The sequence below is a fragment of the Scardinius erythrophthalmus genome (assembly GCF_964197995.2).
Source record: "Scardinius erythrophthalmus genome assembly, chromosome: 14".
NCBI lineage: Eukaryota > Metazoa > Chordata > Actinopteri > Cypriniformes > Leuciscidae > Scardinius > Scardinius erythrophthalmus.
The window spans coordinates 32,936,148-32,955,196 of NC_138234.1; the positions used below are offsets into that span (position 1 = coordinate 32,936,148).

Consider the following 19,049-nt stretch of genomic DNA (forward strand, 5'->3'; position numbering starts at 1 on the left):
CGACACCGTTTAAAAACGTACAACTTTTTATTGTAGGCGTTCGTTTACACGACAACAAACAAACTTTTGAAAACGGGTTTCAAAGTGCAAGAATTTGAAAACGATCTCTGTGTAAACAACAAAAACACGAACCTCTGAAGACGATGACGTCATGCACATGCGTATTACGTGTTCAGTCTATAGTGTTTCACCGCCATCTACTGGCCTGGCAGCAGAATGCAATATCGTTGTCGTGTAAACGTACCCTTAGGATTTCAATGCTTTTAGGAAACGCATCCCAGGACAGTGGCCCTCCAGGAGCAGGACTGATATTAACATGCTTCTGTATCTTTAAATGCTTTTATATGCAAATTACATCTGCTATGATTGGCTAGCCTTGTTGCCTGTAAAGTGTGTCTGTGAGAAGTTGCTAAATAGCCATTAACCATTTCTGCAACAACCATATATTCAGCCTAGCCAATGAAAGAATTAATAAATTAACGAATTAACAATTTTTGCAGCTAAATAAATATATAAATAAACATCATATGACCCCTGCAAAAAGGGGTATGCAGAAAGTATGCAGAAAGATCTGTGTTTAATGCAGTGGCATTTAAAGCATACAAACCGGTTCCTGTTCAGAAATGCCCTTTTGAAGAGCATTTTTCAAAGCTGACTTTAATGTATGCCGTTTATGGGGCACGTTCTAAATACAAAACACCCGACAGTCTTGAGACCACCTCATCCTGGGCATTTCAACGTAAAATTACATCCCATGCTGTATATACAAAAATGACACTGCTTAAAATGATGGCAGTACCTTGGAGTAGATGGTGGCGTTGATCCAGGCCAGTCTACGACTCAGGTGGTTCAGCTTTTCAGCAAACACTTTTTGGCTTTTCTGCAACTCTTCTAGAATATCCGGCCTCTGCCAAGCAAAATAAAACAATAAAAAAAGAGAGCATAATAGAGACTATGCTAAAAAAAACTCTTTCATCATTTAAATAGAAAAAAATTATTAAAATCGAAATACTGTGAAGCTTTACTAATAATGAATTGCGGCCTTTAAAAGTGCTGTTTATTTACAAGCACTGTATGGTTCTATCACCTGGTTCAATCAAGAAATCAGCATAAATAGTGCAATGTTAATTGCGAAAGACAAAAAGCATTGAGACAGTTTTATCTATAATAAGTCCATGCTGAACTCGCTGTCACAATGCTCAGGTATTCTGGGTTAGTGGTTTTTAGTACACTTCTATTGCTGAGTGGTATCTAGGGTGTTCTGGGTTGCTGCAAGATGGTTTCTTACTTTCTTAGGTCCTGTTTGCATGACATAATTTTCGACTAAACACGTATAATTTGTATGCAGTTTTCCCATTTATTTACACGACAACAGCGTTTTGGGGGCCTGAAAACACAATCTTTTAGAAAGGTGTTTCAAAGTGCAAGTTTTTAAAATAAAAAAAAGATACCGTTATCGTCTCCATGTACACTACAAAAATATCGCCATCTACTGGCCTGGCATGAATAATACAGCGCTTTTAGTTGTTTTCTCGGATCCGCGTGAACGTGGAACGTTTTGACAACATTGCCGTCTGCATGTGAAAAACGTAAAGAAAAAAACTTTCACTCCGCCCAAGTAGCAGTGCTTCGCCTTCTGAGAATATAGTTCCCAGTATGTATACGGTTAGAAGATGGCTGTGTCTCATGTGACCTTGTTTTTTGTACACGCTGTGACTATACAAATCACAACATGTAAATAGGGAAAATGTTGGCGTTATTTAGTCACTTATTGGGAGCTGTATGCTAGCTGGAGCCATTTACCTCTAGTCTTTGTGCTAAGCTAGGCTAGCGGTGGGTGCGTCAGACAGAGTTACGGCACGCACGGAGATGAGAAGGGTATGTATGGACTTATCTAACTCTGGGGGACACGGTGAATAAGCTAAAGTCCCAAAAAGTCAGTGTGTTCCTTTAAATGAAAGTGTATTATAGTTTAAATAAATATTAAATGCAATTAGATGAACTTTCGATGTGCTTTTTTTTGCCCATTTAAGTAGGACTTAAGTATCTTTATAAGTACCTTCATAATTACTTCCATTGTCTTTGAAATATGGTACAAGAGTACTGATGAATGTACTGACAAACATTTATAGTAAACTAAAATATACTTTTACTTCATTTCTATTAAAAAACATTTGTTGCAATTTAGTATATTTAAAATACAGTATATTAACATTAAATTTAATATTGAATAACACTAGATTATAATAAAATACTTTCCATATGCTTTAGTATGTTAGTCAATAAAACTGACTGTACTTTTAAAGCTTGAAACTTTCAATTGAACTTTTTAAAGTGCACTTAAGTGTGTTAAGAAACAGTCGCATGCACTCACTTTAAATACACTTAACTAACTTTTTATTTAAATAATATTATAATATGTGCAAGTACAGTTGTTTTTTTTAAATGTACCTTTTAGATTTGAAGTGCACTACAAGTGCACATTCAATGCAATTACGTGCACAACTTTTTCACAAGGGTAAGTTGCTACACATTCAACAAGTGGTTGCTAGGGTGTCCTGGGTGGTTGTTTGATGGTTGTTCAACTCACGGTTTCACAGTTTTGTTTAGTTCCATAACATGTAGCAGTAAATCTCTAAGTCATAAGCATGCGTTTCCCTATAGATGCATGTTACAGCGTGGATATGGTGTTCTTACTCTGCTCGGGCATCGGGCGATCTTCTCATCCGTGTCCTTTAGGGCCACGGCATATTCGTGAACATCATCTGATACAACCACCATCTGCAGAAAACAAACAGAAATACAAAAGACACACAAACAAAATTAGACACAGCACTTTCCGAATTCACTGAGATCATGTAGGAACAGATAATTGCCCTTGTTCTCAAGCGTCAAAATAATCGCTAGCCATCCTGCTAGAGTAGCCACCAATTTTGGGAGTAGGGGGAAATTATCACCACAGTGACCTTATCCTGTGGGCAGAGACCAGGTTTTAAGGGATAATACTGAACAGAGCACAAGCCCTCCAGATAGAGCCAAACAGGTTTGTTTACAAGACACAAAGGTAAAAATTAATGCTAGAAACATCAAATTATGATACGCAATCAACACCCATTTAGTTTTAATCAATATGCATTATTGAATTATTGTGGCTGTGACAGACTCCAATACTCAAGGGGGCGACAGAGTTCCTTTCAAATGTTTAATCTTGGTCTAATTTTAACTTGGTAAGCAAGATTTCCTTCACAATCTGTGGGTGTTTCTCAGTACTCAAATGGATGCCTCCTCGTAGATCTGTACTCCAACCTGTGACCCAGAAACCGATCAAAGTTAGCCATTTTGAAGGACATCTCAATTCTCTAATTCAGTGTCCTCAAGAGGTCGCATTGTGTCGGCTGCATACGTCATCAAGGAGGACTCATTTCAGAAAAGTAACAATTACACAATCAAAGACGGTGCACTCGTAATACTATGAATGGGAGAAAGTGCAACGCGCAAAATGGCGGAATAAGTCCCGCCTTCTAAATAAAAGAGCCAATCACTGATTGGTAAAGTTATTGTGTCAAAGTCAGCCTGAAAAATGCAGATTTTTGTCATGATTTGAATGTTTAGAAACAGTTGGTGTTAGATTTCACTGGTGATTTCAAGATTTAATCGTAAGCTTGCTGAACAGATTTGGAGAATTTGATTGAATCTGGACTTGCATGAGTGAAATAGCTGTCTGAGGGGTGTTTCAAAGATGGCCGCCATGTGAAATGCCATGTCTTAAAGGGACCAAGTGTCCAAAATTCAAAATCGCCCCTTTTATCCTTAAATAGGGCCCTACTTGAGGGAACAGCCATTTGTAATGGTGTCCGAAACCATAGTGGGCATTAACGAGTGCACTCATTCAATCCCACAACGCACCACAACAACGTGTGTACAACTGATGTACACTCAACGGCTAGAGAATACCCATGATGCACTTTGAAGGTCGTGCCGAATGAATTCCTGCGTCTGACCAGAAGATGGCGCTCGCAGCTGAATCATCCATCCATCCAATTTTCAAACTTCTGGTCCAATGTGGGTACAGCGTAATATCATACAGGTGTACATTCCCTTTTACTTGATTAGTACATTTTTTAATTAAAGTCCCTGTAAAGTCAAAATTAAGTATGTGTTCTGAGTTTGTCACACCACAGAATAATGTGTTATTAGCCACCCAGCCAAATTTAAATGATAAAAAAAGCAGCCAAGTAAATAAAATAATCGATCAAAATCTAGAAAAAATTAGCAGTCATCTCAGCTCTCAAACGCTGGGGGCGTGTCCGCAGGCTGCGCTGAAACCACGCCCACTCGCGGGAAAGTTGACTCACGGGCAGTGGACACGCACTGCCGATGGTGGCACCAGTTGTCGGCGCGACGGGAGGATGAACGCCGAGGCGGGAGATAGTCGGCTCGACCCCATTCACCAGTAACAGCGGATTATCAGTGAATTCCAGTTGTCTCCGACGAAAGTTTATAAAACTATCCTGTGTAAAATGATCACTACAGAGGCGGGTGTTGGTGGTGATCCTCAGTTTTAGCCCCGCCCAAAAAATCCGGAACACAGCAACGGTGAAAAACTGTTTAACGGTCTAACTCCACAATTCAGTACTTCACAGTTCACAGTCTTTGTAATACATATGGTTTAGCAATACATTTCTAACATTTATAATGTGTTTAGAATTTTTTTTTTAAATTGCCTTTACAGGGACTTTAAGGATTAAACATGCTAGTTTCCATGACAGAGTTCAAGGTACATCTTTCCATTACTACTGGAGCTGCCAGTTTGCTAAGTTTCAAGTGTTTATTTAACAGCAAGCACAAACTATGCAAAATCGGCACTGAGTGTCCAAATTTCAGTCACTCCTCCAAGTGGACCATATTAGTGGACTAATGTAGGGAACAGTGAATAGAGGCGATTTCAAACACAGCCTTTGATCAAATACAGCAATTGTGTTTAAATGTCCCATTTACTTGCTAATATCAGCCTACAACGACACAGCGATACAACTTCGTAAACCATCAAATCCAGCGGCTAGATATTCTTTGAAAGTGCTCATTCTAAACGTGACTTTGTTTTCAAGAAAAACTATAAAGTTTGTGCACAAGAGTTGACCTGAAATTGAGAAGTAGTAGTTCATGTAGTTCAAACCTGCAACAACACTCCTTGTGGCAATGCTGAGAATGCAACAGGCATTTGTGTTGTGTTAAGAACTGAGCTGTAAGAGTTCACAAACTGTTGTAAAGTATATTTCGGCTTTTAAAAAAAGCTGCTGGCTTTGAGGGAAAAAGTAATTTTATTATTATGCAGCTCATTTCCATTTGAGAAACCACTTTAGGCTGTTCCCAAAATATGAGGCTTGGATTATATATTGAGATTATGGTGAGGCAGTTCTCTCAAACTTAGAGAAATAAAAAATGCATTAGAGCTTGCTGAAATAACGAGGTGTGGTGGAGATACTTCACTCTGTGGCGGAAATCTTCTGCATATCAATGATGAAGACAAGTCTCCTGATGGCACTTTGCCAAGCCAATTAACAAAGCCTTTATAAAGTCCATGTAAGTCAAATCAGACAGTTTCTCTAGACATACTGCAACCTAAATCTCATCAGGATCCAACAGAGTTCGAGAGAAACCACAGCGTGAACTCAGACACTTTTAATTCGCTTCCAAAGCCACGGTACATTACCAAAGGATCGCATCAATAAGCCTTGCCTATTAACAACTAGTTTGTCTTACCATGCAGTCCCTTTAAATTTTTATTCAATTTTATTTGTACAGCACTTTCAACGATGGACATATTTCTAAAGTAAATACAAAGAAAGGAGTTTTACAAAAACCCCAGTGAACGAGTCATTGGGGAATGATTAGCATCAGCCGTGGAAAGACCTTGTGACTAATTACTTCAGTAAACTAAAGGGCAAACCAAGGCAGTTTTCGTCTTGCTAGTGTTTAAAGATTTTGGCTGGTAGCCAAAAGGTTATAGGTTCAAATCCCACAAGGAGTGGCCAATGCTTAACCATGAGAGCGATGCTTAACCTCAGGTTATACCTGGGGCATTGACTCTGCAAATCACTTTGGACCAAAGGGACTCACTAAATGACTAATTATAAGGGTTCAAAATAAACACTCGCCAAGCACCAAGTGAGGAAAAAAACTTGGCTTTGACAAAGACTAAGTAAGAACAACAACATAATATATGATTTTATCATAAATAATCAGACTCTAAATGCAAGTGATGTGCGTGATTCAATATATATATACACAACAGGGCGGTTGAATGCTTGAATCTGATTGGTTGATGAACGTTCTAAGGTGCGCAATTATTTTCAGGGAATCGCACGACTAAACAGCCTACAACAGCAAAAGATCCAAAACCCACAAAAACACCAACTAAGTAAACAAATGTAGGATAAATAAACAAATAAACAATAGGAAAAAAAAACGGCAAATTATATTCCATGTTTTTTGCCACAAAATTTACATGTCATTATGTACGGAAAGCACATACTCTCTCGCACTCAAACGCACACACATACAGTAGGGACACACCCTCGCACATTAACGTGTTGTCAGCGCTACTCTGGCGATTTTATCAGTAAAATAGTTTAACAACTACATGAAGTCTCTCACTAGCGAGGTAAACGGCGCTGTTCTTGAAGCAGATAAACTTACAGTTTCACTATTAGCAGAGACGGTGCTGCCGAACACTGTTGAGAGACGCATCAGACTCAGGTAATTCACACACCCTTGATAACTCCCTCACTCTCTTTAATAACTGCATTAATAACTGCATTATTCTGCTATAAGTGGCTTAATCCTCCATTACTAGCTCAAAAATTACATTTTGGAATTAGCAAAGAATGCTTGGGATTAGATGCGTAAGAAATTAGTCCTACACACAAGAGCATTTTAAGGACAAAAACCTGACAAATGTCTTGAAATGCATCATCTGAACAATGTTTTGTAATGTAACCGTAGTATAAGCGGAATAATTGACAACAGGCTGTTGAATTATTTAAAAAATAATTTGATGGCCCGTCGTCAATTATTCCTTACATGAGACATGCAAACCACCTATTAAAAAAACGTTACAATTCGAACATTTGTGGAAATTGGGTAAAAGTTTACCTTTGATGTCTAACTCCATATAGATGTAATATTCCTTGCATTCAAAATAAATTGATTGGTTTTTATGCTCTTTTGTCTTTTTTTATGCGTATTATATGTTGTGTCTTGTTTTTAATTTTTTTACATTGTTCTGTTTTGTTTTATGCAGGTTTTTTTTGTTGTACATTGTGTTTTTAATGCGTTGATAAGTTTAGTTTTTTTTTTTTTTTTGCTTTTATAGATTGTTCTTAAAACAATCTATAAAATTTTTTTAGTTTTTGTTTTGTTTTGTTTTATGCATTGTTTGTTTTTTATGTTATACATTGTTTTTTTGTTTTGTTTTTTAATGTGTTGATCATTTTCGTTTTGTTTTGATTGTTATGCATTGTTCTGTTTTTTTATGTGTTGTTCAGTTTTGTTTTGTTTTTCTTAATATAAAGAAATAATAATGATGGCTAGTAGGAAATATTTATGACTGATGAATTCACAGACTATCCCCAGGTATAGACTGTCATATTGAGCGTAATCTGGAAATGCTATTGTCTGGCTTTTTCAATGACACTGTTATGCTTTTCTCTTTATTTTCATAATGCTGGATGTTGTAACACTATTAATAGGGCCAAGATGATGCCCCGTTTCCATAGTTACACAACACATTCTTTTGATGAATGACAGCTTGTTTGATAAATTACTCACAAGCTCATAATCTGACAGTCAGTTCTCAGCAGTTTCAATAATACATTTGATTGGCTCTTTATGATTATATTCTGAAACACAATTGCCTGTAAAATGAATCAAAATCTTATATATAAAAGAAAGGGCTCCAGAGGATGATTTTTTTCAAGGATAAGTTCGCCCCAAAAATGAAAAATTGCGCTATCCTTTACTGTACTCTCAATAGAGAAATGACCCATACATTAAAAAAGAGCTGTCAAGCTCCACAAGGATTTAAAAAGCACCATAAAAGCAGTCTATATGAATCATATTCAAAGTCTCCTGAAGCTATACAATCAGATTTTGTGGAAAAACTGATTAAAATGTAAGTCATTATTCATAGGAAATCTTTCCCTCTGCCATAACACTTAACTTTCTTTTGCAGTTCACCCAAAAAATAAGTTCTGTCATCATTTTGTTCTGAACATATGTCGGCTGGTCCAGTAGAATAGCCTTCAGTGGAGAAAGACATCCTACTGGACCAGCCAAAATATGTTCAGAACAAAATGATGACAGAACTTCTTTTTTGGGTGAACTGCAAAAGAAAGTTAAAAAAAAGGACAAGATATGCATAGAAATTCAGCAGAGAGAGACAGAAAAAAAGAGAGAATCTCTTTACTATAGGGACCAATAACTCTCAGTGATTGAAATCCCTTTTCTTCAAGCGTAAGGACACACGCAGGAAGACAATGGTGGAAGTCGTACAGAACTCTGTCGAGCGAAGCACTTTTCAGAGAGCATGAATTATATATACACTTCACGACCATTGAGCGCTGCAGTTTTTATGTTCAGCTCTTTTCTCCTCACTGTTGGAAGAGCGAAACATTAAAACAGCTGCTGGCAAGACAGAGTCCATGTATTACCCAGCAGTGACTCACTGTTGAAAGCAATGACACGTCGACAAAAAGCGTTTATCAGATTGTTCAGGGACGTGGAGTGGGTCGGTCAAGGTGAGCTGGCACAGCAGAGCCCCCTAAATCAGAGGATTTTTTTAGCTAAATCCACGTGAACTTGAAGGAACTCGAGCAAAAAGAAGAATACTCTTTTCTTTAACTTCCAAATTAAAAAAATATATATTTTTCACAAAGATAATGAAGATTAGTTATATACTGATTATTAGAGATACATATAATGATTATATATATATATATATATATATATATATATATATATATATATATATATATATATATATATATATATATATATATATATATATATATATATATATATATATATTCTTCAATTATTTAATTTATTTGAAAATTAAACCAAGTACAACTAAAAGGATTCTAGGGAATCTTAACTGTCCTGAAAATAATACTTCAAAATGCTTAAAAAGATCATTTAATCATATATTTTGCATAAAAAAAAAAAAATACAATATATTTTTTACACTCATCTGTGGAAATTAGATCAAACTTATCATTAAAAGTTCACCAAGGATGCCTAAAATAATTTGTGTCCAGAACTTCATGTATTGTAATACATAGGTGTAATATTCCTCGCATCAAACAGAAATTGATTGATACTTGTTTAGTTTAGTTGTGTTTTTTTTGTTTTGTTTTTCATTTAGTTTAGTTTAGTTGTTCATTTCATTTTGTTTTGATTCATTACGTTTCATTGTTTTGTTTTGTTGATTCATTTCATTTCGTTGTTTTGTTTCGTTGTGTTTTACTGTTTTGTTTAGTTTTGTTGTTTAATTTCATTTTACATTTTGTTTAATTTCATTTTGTTTCATTGTTTCGTTTCATTATTTTGATTCTTGTGTTTGTTTAGTTTCATTTCATTTTGTTGATGTTTCATTGTTGTGTTTTGTTTCATTCTTTCATTTCATTTTGTTTCAATGTTTAGATTTGTTGTTTTATTGTTTTGTTTCGTTTCGTTGTTTCATTTCATTTAGTTGCTGTTTCATTTTGTTCCATTGTTTCAAAATTACTTTTGAACAACATTGAAATGTTTAAGTGTCAGATAACTAATATACACTGATCAGTTATGCTTTTATATCTTCTTTTTGACAATACTAATAACTACAGAAAAAAAATGTGAATATATATTATGATATTTGATTTTCGATTGTGAGGTAACATATGACCTAGACATTTTTCTATAGTTTTAGTGACATGCGCACAATTAGGAGAGGATGTGTTCTGTATTACACGGTAATTTCTCCTAAACTTCATATACACACTTTCAAAATCAGACACAACTGATGTGTGACGGCTCACAAACCCATCAGAATGACACAAAGGCAAACTGTTAAGACAGGCGTCATCAGATGTCAATAACACAACTTGGACCTCGGGTCCTGTGTAACTTCCACTCACTCTCCATGGTTTGCCTCGAGGGCCGTACTGTGCTCTCTTGGACCTGTACCTTGCCAAGCTGTTGATGAACGCTCAGATTGTACATCATCACAACCCCATCCAGAATCTCCAGTAGGGACTTCTCTGTGATTGGCTGATCAGGCTCTTCTAACGGTCGCCCCAGCAACAGCCCATCGTTACCATGGCTTCCCTCGACTGGAGATGGCAGAGGGGAGATGAGGGTGAGAGCGAATTGGAGGGGGGGAGAAAAAGAAAAGAGAGAGAGGGTTAAAAAAAAAAGTAATATTCCCCTTGAGGTAGGTGATTTTATTTTCCTTTTTGAGACACTCATTTCTAAGCTAATTGGTTTCCATCTGACTTTCTGTGAAGCTGTGGATTGCAATTTTCATGCACTGCAAAAAATAGATATATTTTTAAATCAGTATATAAGTCATGTTGTCCAGCAAAACTATCAAAACATCATACAAACAACATATATTATATAAAGAGTTATTATTTAAAATATGTATTAATATTCTCTGAATATATCTTGAATGTTTAAGAAAAAGACTGCAAAAAAAGTAAAAAAGCCATTTAAATGACATTTAATATAATGCTATAAAAACCATATATATATATATATATATATATATATACACGTGTGTGTGTATATAGGCTTAGAAATGAATGTCTCAAAAAGGAAAAGGAAAAAAAAAACATCAATATATAGATGTATGTGTGTGTGTAATATATAATATACATATAGGCTAATATAAATATTAGGGCTGTGCAACGATTAATTGTGATTAATCGTATCCTAAATAAAAGTTTGTGTTTACATAATATATGTTTGTGTACTGTGTATAATTATTTTGTATATATAAATGCAAACACAAGCATGTACATATTTCAGAAAAATGTGTTATTTATATATAAAATATTTATATTTATAATATAAACTATATATATATACAAATCTATAAATCATAATAACAGCAAAATATTCTCTCTGATTTGAGATCTGACAGTACCATGTGATTCATGTGCTCGTCAACATCACAGAACAGTGTTAACATTCAGCATTAGTTTAGCTCTATTTATCTCTGACAGGTGAAATGAAGTCTGCTGATGGACTCACTGTCTTCTTCGGTCCTCTGCTCTACGGTGAGCGTGCGGACCTTGACCTTCTCGGGCGGGGCGAGAGGTCGTCGCGGGGTCATGAGGCTGACGGCCGCGGTGCTGAGGAAGCGGTTCGCTCTGCCCAGCGTCGGAGAACTCAACCAACTGGGCCGGGCCAAAGCGCCACCCATGGCAACAGCGCCAGATGGTCTCTGAAGTTCACACACACACAATATCATTCATTTTCAGCATTCAAGGTAATGTCCTAGTCACGAAAAGTAGACCAACTCCACAAAACACCATGAATCAATGAAATGCCCTACACTAAATGACCTCAGTGGGATTCAGTTAAAGTAAAAAAGTCAAGGTTACAGTGAGGGACTTTCAATGGAAGCAAATGGGGCAAATTTTTGTAGGAGAAATTTGAAGCTTACAATTATATAAAGAACTTAAAGTGTAACTCTCGCCAAAATGCAACCTAGGGTCTTTTTGTTAATCTGCCCGAGTCAAACTTTCGTTTAAAAGCATAATTAGAATGGAAACGCCACTTTTAAGTTTGACCGTATTTTCGTTTTCGGTCAAATTGCCTTTTGAATGGGAGTGAATGGGGCACGACTATAATAGCATCAAAATCACTATTTTTAAAACACTAAGAAGGCTCGACACAACATGTAACTTTGCTGGAAGTATCACCAGGGGCTCTACACATGTTTGTGTACACAGAGTTTACTAAAAAGAGAGATTTTGAACAACTCACTGTCTCTGCGTCCGCCGGCATTTTGACAGTAAAAAATAGTCGATCTCCGAATGCAACGTAACAGGGAGGAGAGTAAAGATGAAAAGCTCCTAAAGCTTAGTTCAATATAAATTCACGGATAATTTGTTGTTTTCTCGTTAGTGAAAATCAATATTGACCTTGTGTTTGAAAAAGGATCCTCATATACAGGGGTGCAAACACATGTATGGTCAAAAAAGAGAGAGGTAATCGAAGCCCCCGTCCCGCGGCAAATATCCAGATACTACATTGCCACCATCCCCAACCCACCCCTATAGGCACATAGAGTCAAATGAAATTTAGAAAAACTATCTTGAACTTCTTCTTGCTTTACTGCTACTTCCTGAAAACAATTTCACCTGATGATTTGAATAGCTCTTTTTGTAAAGAATTAATAATTCTAGGATGATTGGGGTAATTGTGTAGGGTAGGCCTAGTGCATCTGCATAGAAACTAATAAACAAAATACAAATATAAATACAACAAAACACAAATACACGAGAAATAAAGCAGTGCTTTATGTTTTTCAGGTAAATTAACTGTATTAAGTATTAATACAGTTTATCTTTTGACAAAACGTGATTTTCTCTTTCTCTTTTGTTGTTTGATTAACTTTGGTGACACAAACATATATATATATTGGGTGCTGTCCCTTTAAGACGAATGCACGTATCTAATACCGGTAATGACACGCATCCGTTTTATTTTGACTGCGTTTACGGGGAAACTCGTTGAGACGGACACTGGCTTATTTTTTCGTGCACATGTCTGTTCAAACACAAATAGATCAGAAAGAAAAGGGAATTCGGTGTTCACGAACTTCACGTGCTGTCTGCGACTGCGTGGCTCTGTGCGCCGACAGACCATCTACATTTGGATGTTAAACATAATATATATAGCCTGATACAGCAAAGACAACGTCGGCAGTATTGACGGCAAAATAGGCTACAGAATATTTCGTTCTGTAGGTCTATTGACAGGGGCAATATTTGAAAATCGATAATTAGGCCTATTTTTTAAATTACAATTATATATGCATTTGTGAAAACTGAGAGACTTTCAAGCATCAAAATGTAATTTATTAATATGTATTTGCGCCTTCTATTTTGTCTGAAAACTTCCAACACTTGTGCGTGTCGCGTGAAAAATAGGCGTCGGTTGCGGTTCTATTTCTAGCACGCGGTTTCGGCGCGGCTCGTGAAGTGTGTGTGTCACGCAGGCATTGTGCTCTAACACAAGCTCTAACCAGTTAACATGAGAGCCGAGATAAAAACGGACACTCCACGCCACGCATGGAGAAATGTGATGCAGTGGCAGATCCAGAGTGAGACAGAAACACTAGTGGTTCACGCTTGCGCACATACTGCTGGTTTGGCGCGCAGTGTTCTGATTCGCTTATTTCCTATTTACTTGTTGGTGGACGCAATCCAGAATTACTGTTGGTTAAATTATAATCAGACCCTCTCAACCCCCCCTCCCCCTCCCTCCTTAAAAAAAAAAAAAAAAAAACTCTTCGGATCTGCACGATTCACACACGCGCTGTTTGCACCCCTGCATATAAGAAGCAATACTAAAATTCAGAGTTTCATGTTGTGTCGAGCCTTCTTAGTGTTTTAAAAATAGAGATTTTTTGATGCTATCATAGTCGTGCCCCATTCACTCCCATTCAGTAGGCAATCTGACCGAAAACAAAAATACGGTCAAACTTAAAAGTGGCGTTCCCATCCTATTTATGCTTTTAAACGAAAGTTTGTCTCGGGTAGATTAACAAAAGGACTCTAGGTTGCATTTTGGCGAGAGTTACCCTTTAATGTTAATTCTTCTGTTAAAAGTTTGAGCTGGAAAGTTGCTCTAGTCATTGTCACACTGTGTCCGATGCAATAAGATTCAAGCGACAAACAAGATTTTTACTCACTTTAAATTGTAAAAATTACACATTTTTGCTAATCAAACATTTTTGCTAATCAAACTTAATTTTGGTAATCTGATTGAGCTCAAACCCAGAGCACTTCAAAATGCTTTTATATTCGTATTTCTCACAATTACATAACAAAATGACTTTACATGCCAAAATATGTTCTTGAAATAAATTCTTGGTAGACATTAAGGCACCTGAGCAGCTCCGGTTTCCTCGTCTTCATCCAAGTCGTCCATAGAGGTGGCCTGGATCTCCGCCGGGTCTATGATGATGTTGGCCTTTGCGGCAAGGTCATCTAAAATATAACAAAAACTGTCAAACAATCAACTTTAAAATGCATAAACAGCTAAGAAGTTGGAGTAGAAGTTGGATTCGTTTGTAAAATCCCCCGAAAAGAGGCTTTTGGAAATGAGTGTGACTCGGATTTCAACGCTCGATAACTCATCTCAGAGGACGACAAGCTCACAACTTTTTATGAACACTCCAGTCTATTATTTATTAATACACATTTGTCTTCTTCTGGACAGCCAAGTAATAAAAAAACTTTGCTTCAAAACGTCAGAGTGCTTATAAGAACTGCTTTAGGAGAGATATGTGCTCCACTTCACTCCAAAGGTCTACATTTCCAAGGTTATTCAAGGCCGGCTGTCCAATAGAAGCGTGATTGTGAGAAAAATGGGGCGGTAAAAGCAGTTCGGGAGTAATTCACAAGAAAGGAAAAGGGAAGGAAGAAGAGAAAGAGAGAGAGAGAAGGGTAAAACTCAGCCTTGGGAGTTAAGTAAGTGAAGGAGTGAAATATATGGACATTAATGCATTTTTTTAATCATGGTAAGGTACAAGTTAAGCACTGAATTGACCTAGAAAGTCTATGGAGGATCTGTGTTACTGGGTATTTTTTAAGGAGGGGGGTAGAGAATGTAAAATTAATTAATTAAAATATATTTATATTAGGGCTGTCAAAAGATTAATCGCGATTAATCGCATCCAAAATAAAAGTTTGTGTTTAAATAATATATGTGTGTGTACTGTATAATTATTTTGTATATATAAATACACACACATGCATGTATATATTTAAGAAATATTTGCATACATATACTGTATATACTTATATATAATTTATATTATATATAAATATAATTTTTTTATATATAAATTACAAATTTTTCTTAAATATATACAAGCATGTGTGTGTATTGATATATACAAAATAATTATACACAGTACACACACATATATTATGTAAACACAAACTTTTATTTTGGATGCGATTAATCGCGATTAATCTTTTGACAGCCCTAAAATTTATATTGAAATATATATATATATAAAAAAAGTCCTGTTTGTTTTCCAAATTTTTTAATTAATTCAATGATAAAAACTTAAAAAAAATGTTCACCCCTTTGAGCAAATTTTACAAAAAAGAAAAATAAATAAATGTATTATTACATATAATTTTAAAATATATTAAATATCTATTAAACATAAACCAATTATGTAATTATATATTGCATAAATGAAATCTAATTTAAGTTTAATCAGGATTTATGAATAATTACATTTAAAATAATTTATCATTTATTGAATGTTCACCACTTTGAGCACATTTTATTAGAAAATAAAATGAATAAATAAAATTATATTATAGAATTAAATAAAATGGTATTATAATATAAATAATTACATTTAAAATATTTGATCATTTATTGAATGTTTACCACTTTGAGCACAGAAAATAACGTTTATAAAAAATGAAATGATATTTATTTTATATTAAACAGATTTAAATAAAATTTTATTGTAATATAAATAACTGCATTTAAAAGAATTTTATATTATATGTTTAATAATTTTATAATATATTCAAGGTTTGCCTCTGAGTATTTTACTAAATGTATAAAAAAATTAAATGTAATTTATTTTGTATTTATTTTTAATTATATATATATATATATATATATATATATATATATAAAAAATTTATATAACTAGAATATAACTAAATGTTACTTTAATATAAATACATTTTTTTATAATTTAAAGTATATTCATAACTTTTACATCTACACATATCATCTCCTTAATGAAGGATCAGCTGAGCTACAGAAAATAAGGTGTACAAGATTACTTAATCAAGACCACTAAACGATCTGATAAGTAAATCTAATAATTTATTGTACGACGTCTCAAACGGAATCATAAATTAACAGCAAGTAGATGATGAATTCTGACAGGGTGGATGACCCGAAAGATGTGGTTTCATTAATTCGTTGTCAGGCTGATATAGCGGCTTCATTACACCCGTGGGAATGACCTCTGGCCGTCTGTTAATTGACGTTGATAAATCTCAGACTCCATAAACATCGAAATTCGAAAGTGTCACGTCTATAAATTTGACGGATATTGAACCCCCAAAAACTGGGAACAGAGAGTACACTTGCCAGTCGCAGAAGACTAAATCTGAGTCACTGGAACAGTTAGTCACGATTCTCCGCAAGCAACCTGGCAAACATGCCAAAATCACCCCGTGAGGGAAATAAACTGGCTCCGGTCGGAGTACGGCTGCCACTTGCTTGCTATGAGTAAAAATATCGGGATTTGCCACGTAATGAGTGTGATGAAGCCATTAGAAGAAGTCAGTATGGAGAGAGATTCAGAGAAAGAGCACCTCGGTTTCACCTCAAATTGATGTTGGTTAGAGAAGGTTGGGGTTAAAAGTTGAAAGAGCTTAAAGTGTAGTTCGATAAACATGCGCTGGAGAAATGTCAAATGGGCTAATGGGATTTGTTTTATTATTATGATCATCATTACTGGTGGAGATTACTTTTATACTTGACCTAAATCAATACTATGCAATCAATAAGCACAATCATTCAAAAGCTCAGTGATGATGATGATATTGACGAGAATTATTTCGATGGTAAAGGTCATCCAAGATGTTCATGTCTTTCTTCAGTCTGAAGAAAGAAATTAAGGTTTTTGAGGAAAACATTCCAAGATTTTTCTTCATATAATGGACTTCAATGGCAACCAGTGGGTTGAAGGTCCAAATGTCAGTTTCAGTGCAGCTTCAAAGGCTCTACATGATCCCAGCCGAGGAATAAGAGTCTTATCTAGCCAAACCATCAGTCATTTTCTAAAAAAAAATAAACATTTATATACTTTTTAACAGAAAATTACGTAGCCACACATTACGTAATCACGTTGAAAGGTCACGCGTGACATAGGCGGAAGTACAGACCTAGTGTTTACAATGTGAACGTGCAAAGACTAAGTAAAAAAAAAAAAAAATTACTAAAAAAATAAAAGGTAGAACAATGATGTCGGGCGATTTTAGGATTGGAGGAGAAAATGAGATGGAATATTTCGTCCCACCCTACATTTTCGTGACCTTTCCAACGTGATTACGTAATGCGTGAAGTCGTGGACGTGCAAGACGAGCATTTTCGGTTAAAAAGTATATAAATGTTATTATTTGTATTTATTTTTAGAAAATGACTGATGGTTTATCTAGATAAGACTCTTATTCCTCGGCTGGGATCGTGTCGAGACTTTGAAGCTGCACTGAAACTGACATTTGGACCTTCAACCTGTTGGACCCCATTGAAGTCCACAATATGGAGAAAAATCCTGGAATGTTTTCCTCAAAAACCTTAATTTCTTTTCGACTGAAGTAAGAAAACATGAACATCTTTAACCAAAAAGCCATTCAAACCCATTCAGCGACTTTGGGAACAATGAAAATTGTTCAAAATTCGTTTCTTGGTTTTAGGACTCATTCCTGCAGCGCTTTATGGTCAGAACAACTAATAAGCCACAAATAATGAAACATTACTGAATAATTGAACCATATTCTGTGCTGAAAAAGATGAGGAGCAGATGGAGGGTTTGGCTGCATAATATTGAGAGCAAACAAACACTGCAAGGTTCGATGGCCAAAATCAACAATTAAAAACTAATTATGTAATATATGTCAAGAAAGATAAGCCCTCAGCAGCTGCTAAACATAAACCAATATTGTCAAGATGCAGTGATGACAAGGTCCAAATTTTGTACACAAATTCTTCAGACAATCAAATCTGACAGGTGCTGATTCGAAACTGTCACTGCAAAAAAAAAAAAAAAAAAAGTGTGTACCACTATTAATTTGTCCTTTCCGAAGTCTTGTTTTACTCTCGGATGGCTTTGATTGTTTCCTCAAAGTCCCAAAAGAGTTCAATCAGGCACCAGAGGGAGAAAGAGATGCTTCTGCAGAATCAGCGGGGAAACAAGGAATGTAATTATCAGCTTTTAATCAAACGAGGGCGGAGAATGGAAAACGCCGGGAGAAGATGTGTGTTTAAGGAAACAAAAGAAATGGAGAGACTGAGTGAGAATTAATGAATTCTAACTCTGGTACAGCAGAGTTGTGACACATGACAAGACGTGCCTCGCCTCTCTCCACCAATGAAACACACATAATCAAACACAAATGTTGAAGACGCCTTCTAATTTAATCACAATGGGTGAATACTAGGCTGATTCATAACTTGCGTAGCATCTGTTCTGTATAGTACACTAGATTACATGTGTGCCAAAACATAATGTGCTAAAGAAAAGAGCATGTCAAAGGTCAGATTAGCACATTTCTTGTACTATTTTGGCAATTTTGGCACTTTTATTGATAAGTATAGTGTGGGGGAACTTGATCAGGAAATAATGCAAATATGAAGTATGCGATTAAGAGGCGATTCATAAACTACATACAAAACTACCAAAAATTTGCAATGTTACGAACTTTAAGTGATGTGTTAAATTTGTGGATGTTTAAATAGTTTTTTTCTGTATGAACGATAAGCCATTTTTAATGCCAATTTTAATCTGGATTACGTAATCAGTTAAAGTTAAACTCGTAATTTAGATTACACTTTAAAATACTCGTAATGACACTACAGTTACTTTTTTACTGATTACATGATTACGCAATATTCACAAAATGGCAGTAAATTATTAATAATGTACTGATTCTCCTCAAATCTTTTTTGTAATGTTCCTAATATAACATTTTTAAGATTTAAATAATTATTAACTTTTCATCAATTTA

At 35.4% G+C, this 19,049-nt stretch overlaps 1 protein-coding gene across 6 annotated transcripts in view; it reads right to left on the reverse strand.

Moving 5' to 3' along the window:
- Window positions 1-19,049, reverse strand: part of rnf123 (ring finger protein 123) — a 148,579-nt gene that overhangs the window by 106,850 nt on the left and 22,680 nt on the right. For all 6 annotated transcript variants that reach the window (XM_081384937.1, XM_081384938.1, XM_081384933.1 and 3 more), the window contains 5 exons: window positions 14,161-14,261; window positions 11,293-11,485; window positions 10,225-10,370; window positions 2,698-2,781; window positions 800-907 (listed from right to left, as the gene is read on the reverse strand). In XM_081384937.1, the coding sequence (XP_081241063.1) occupies window positions 800-907; window positions 2,698-2,781; window positions 10,225-10,370; window positions 11,293-11,485; window positions 14,161-14,261 (632 nt within the window). The remainder of the gene's footprint in view (window positions 1-799; window positions 908-2,697; window positions 2,782-10,224; window positions 10,371-11,292; window positions 11,486-14,160; window positions 14,262-19,049) is intronic.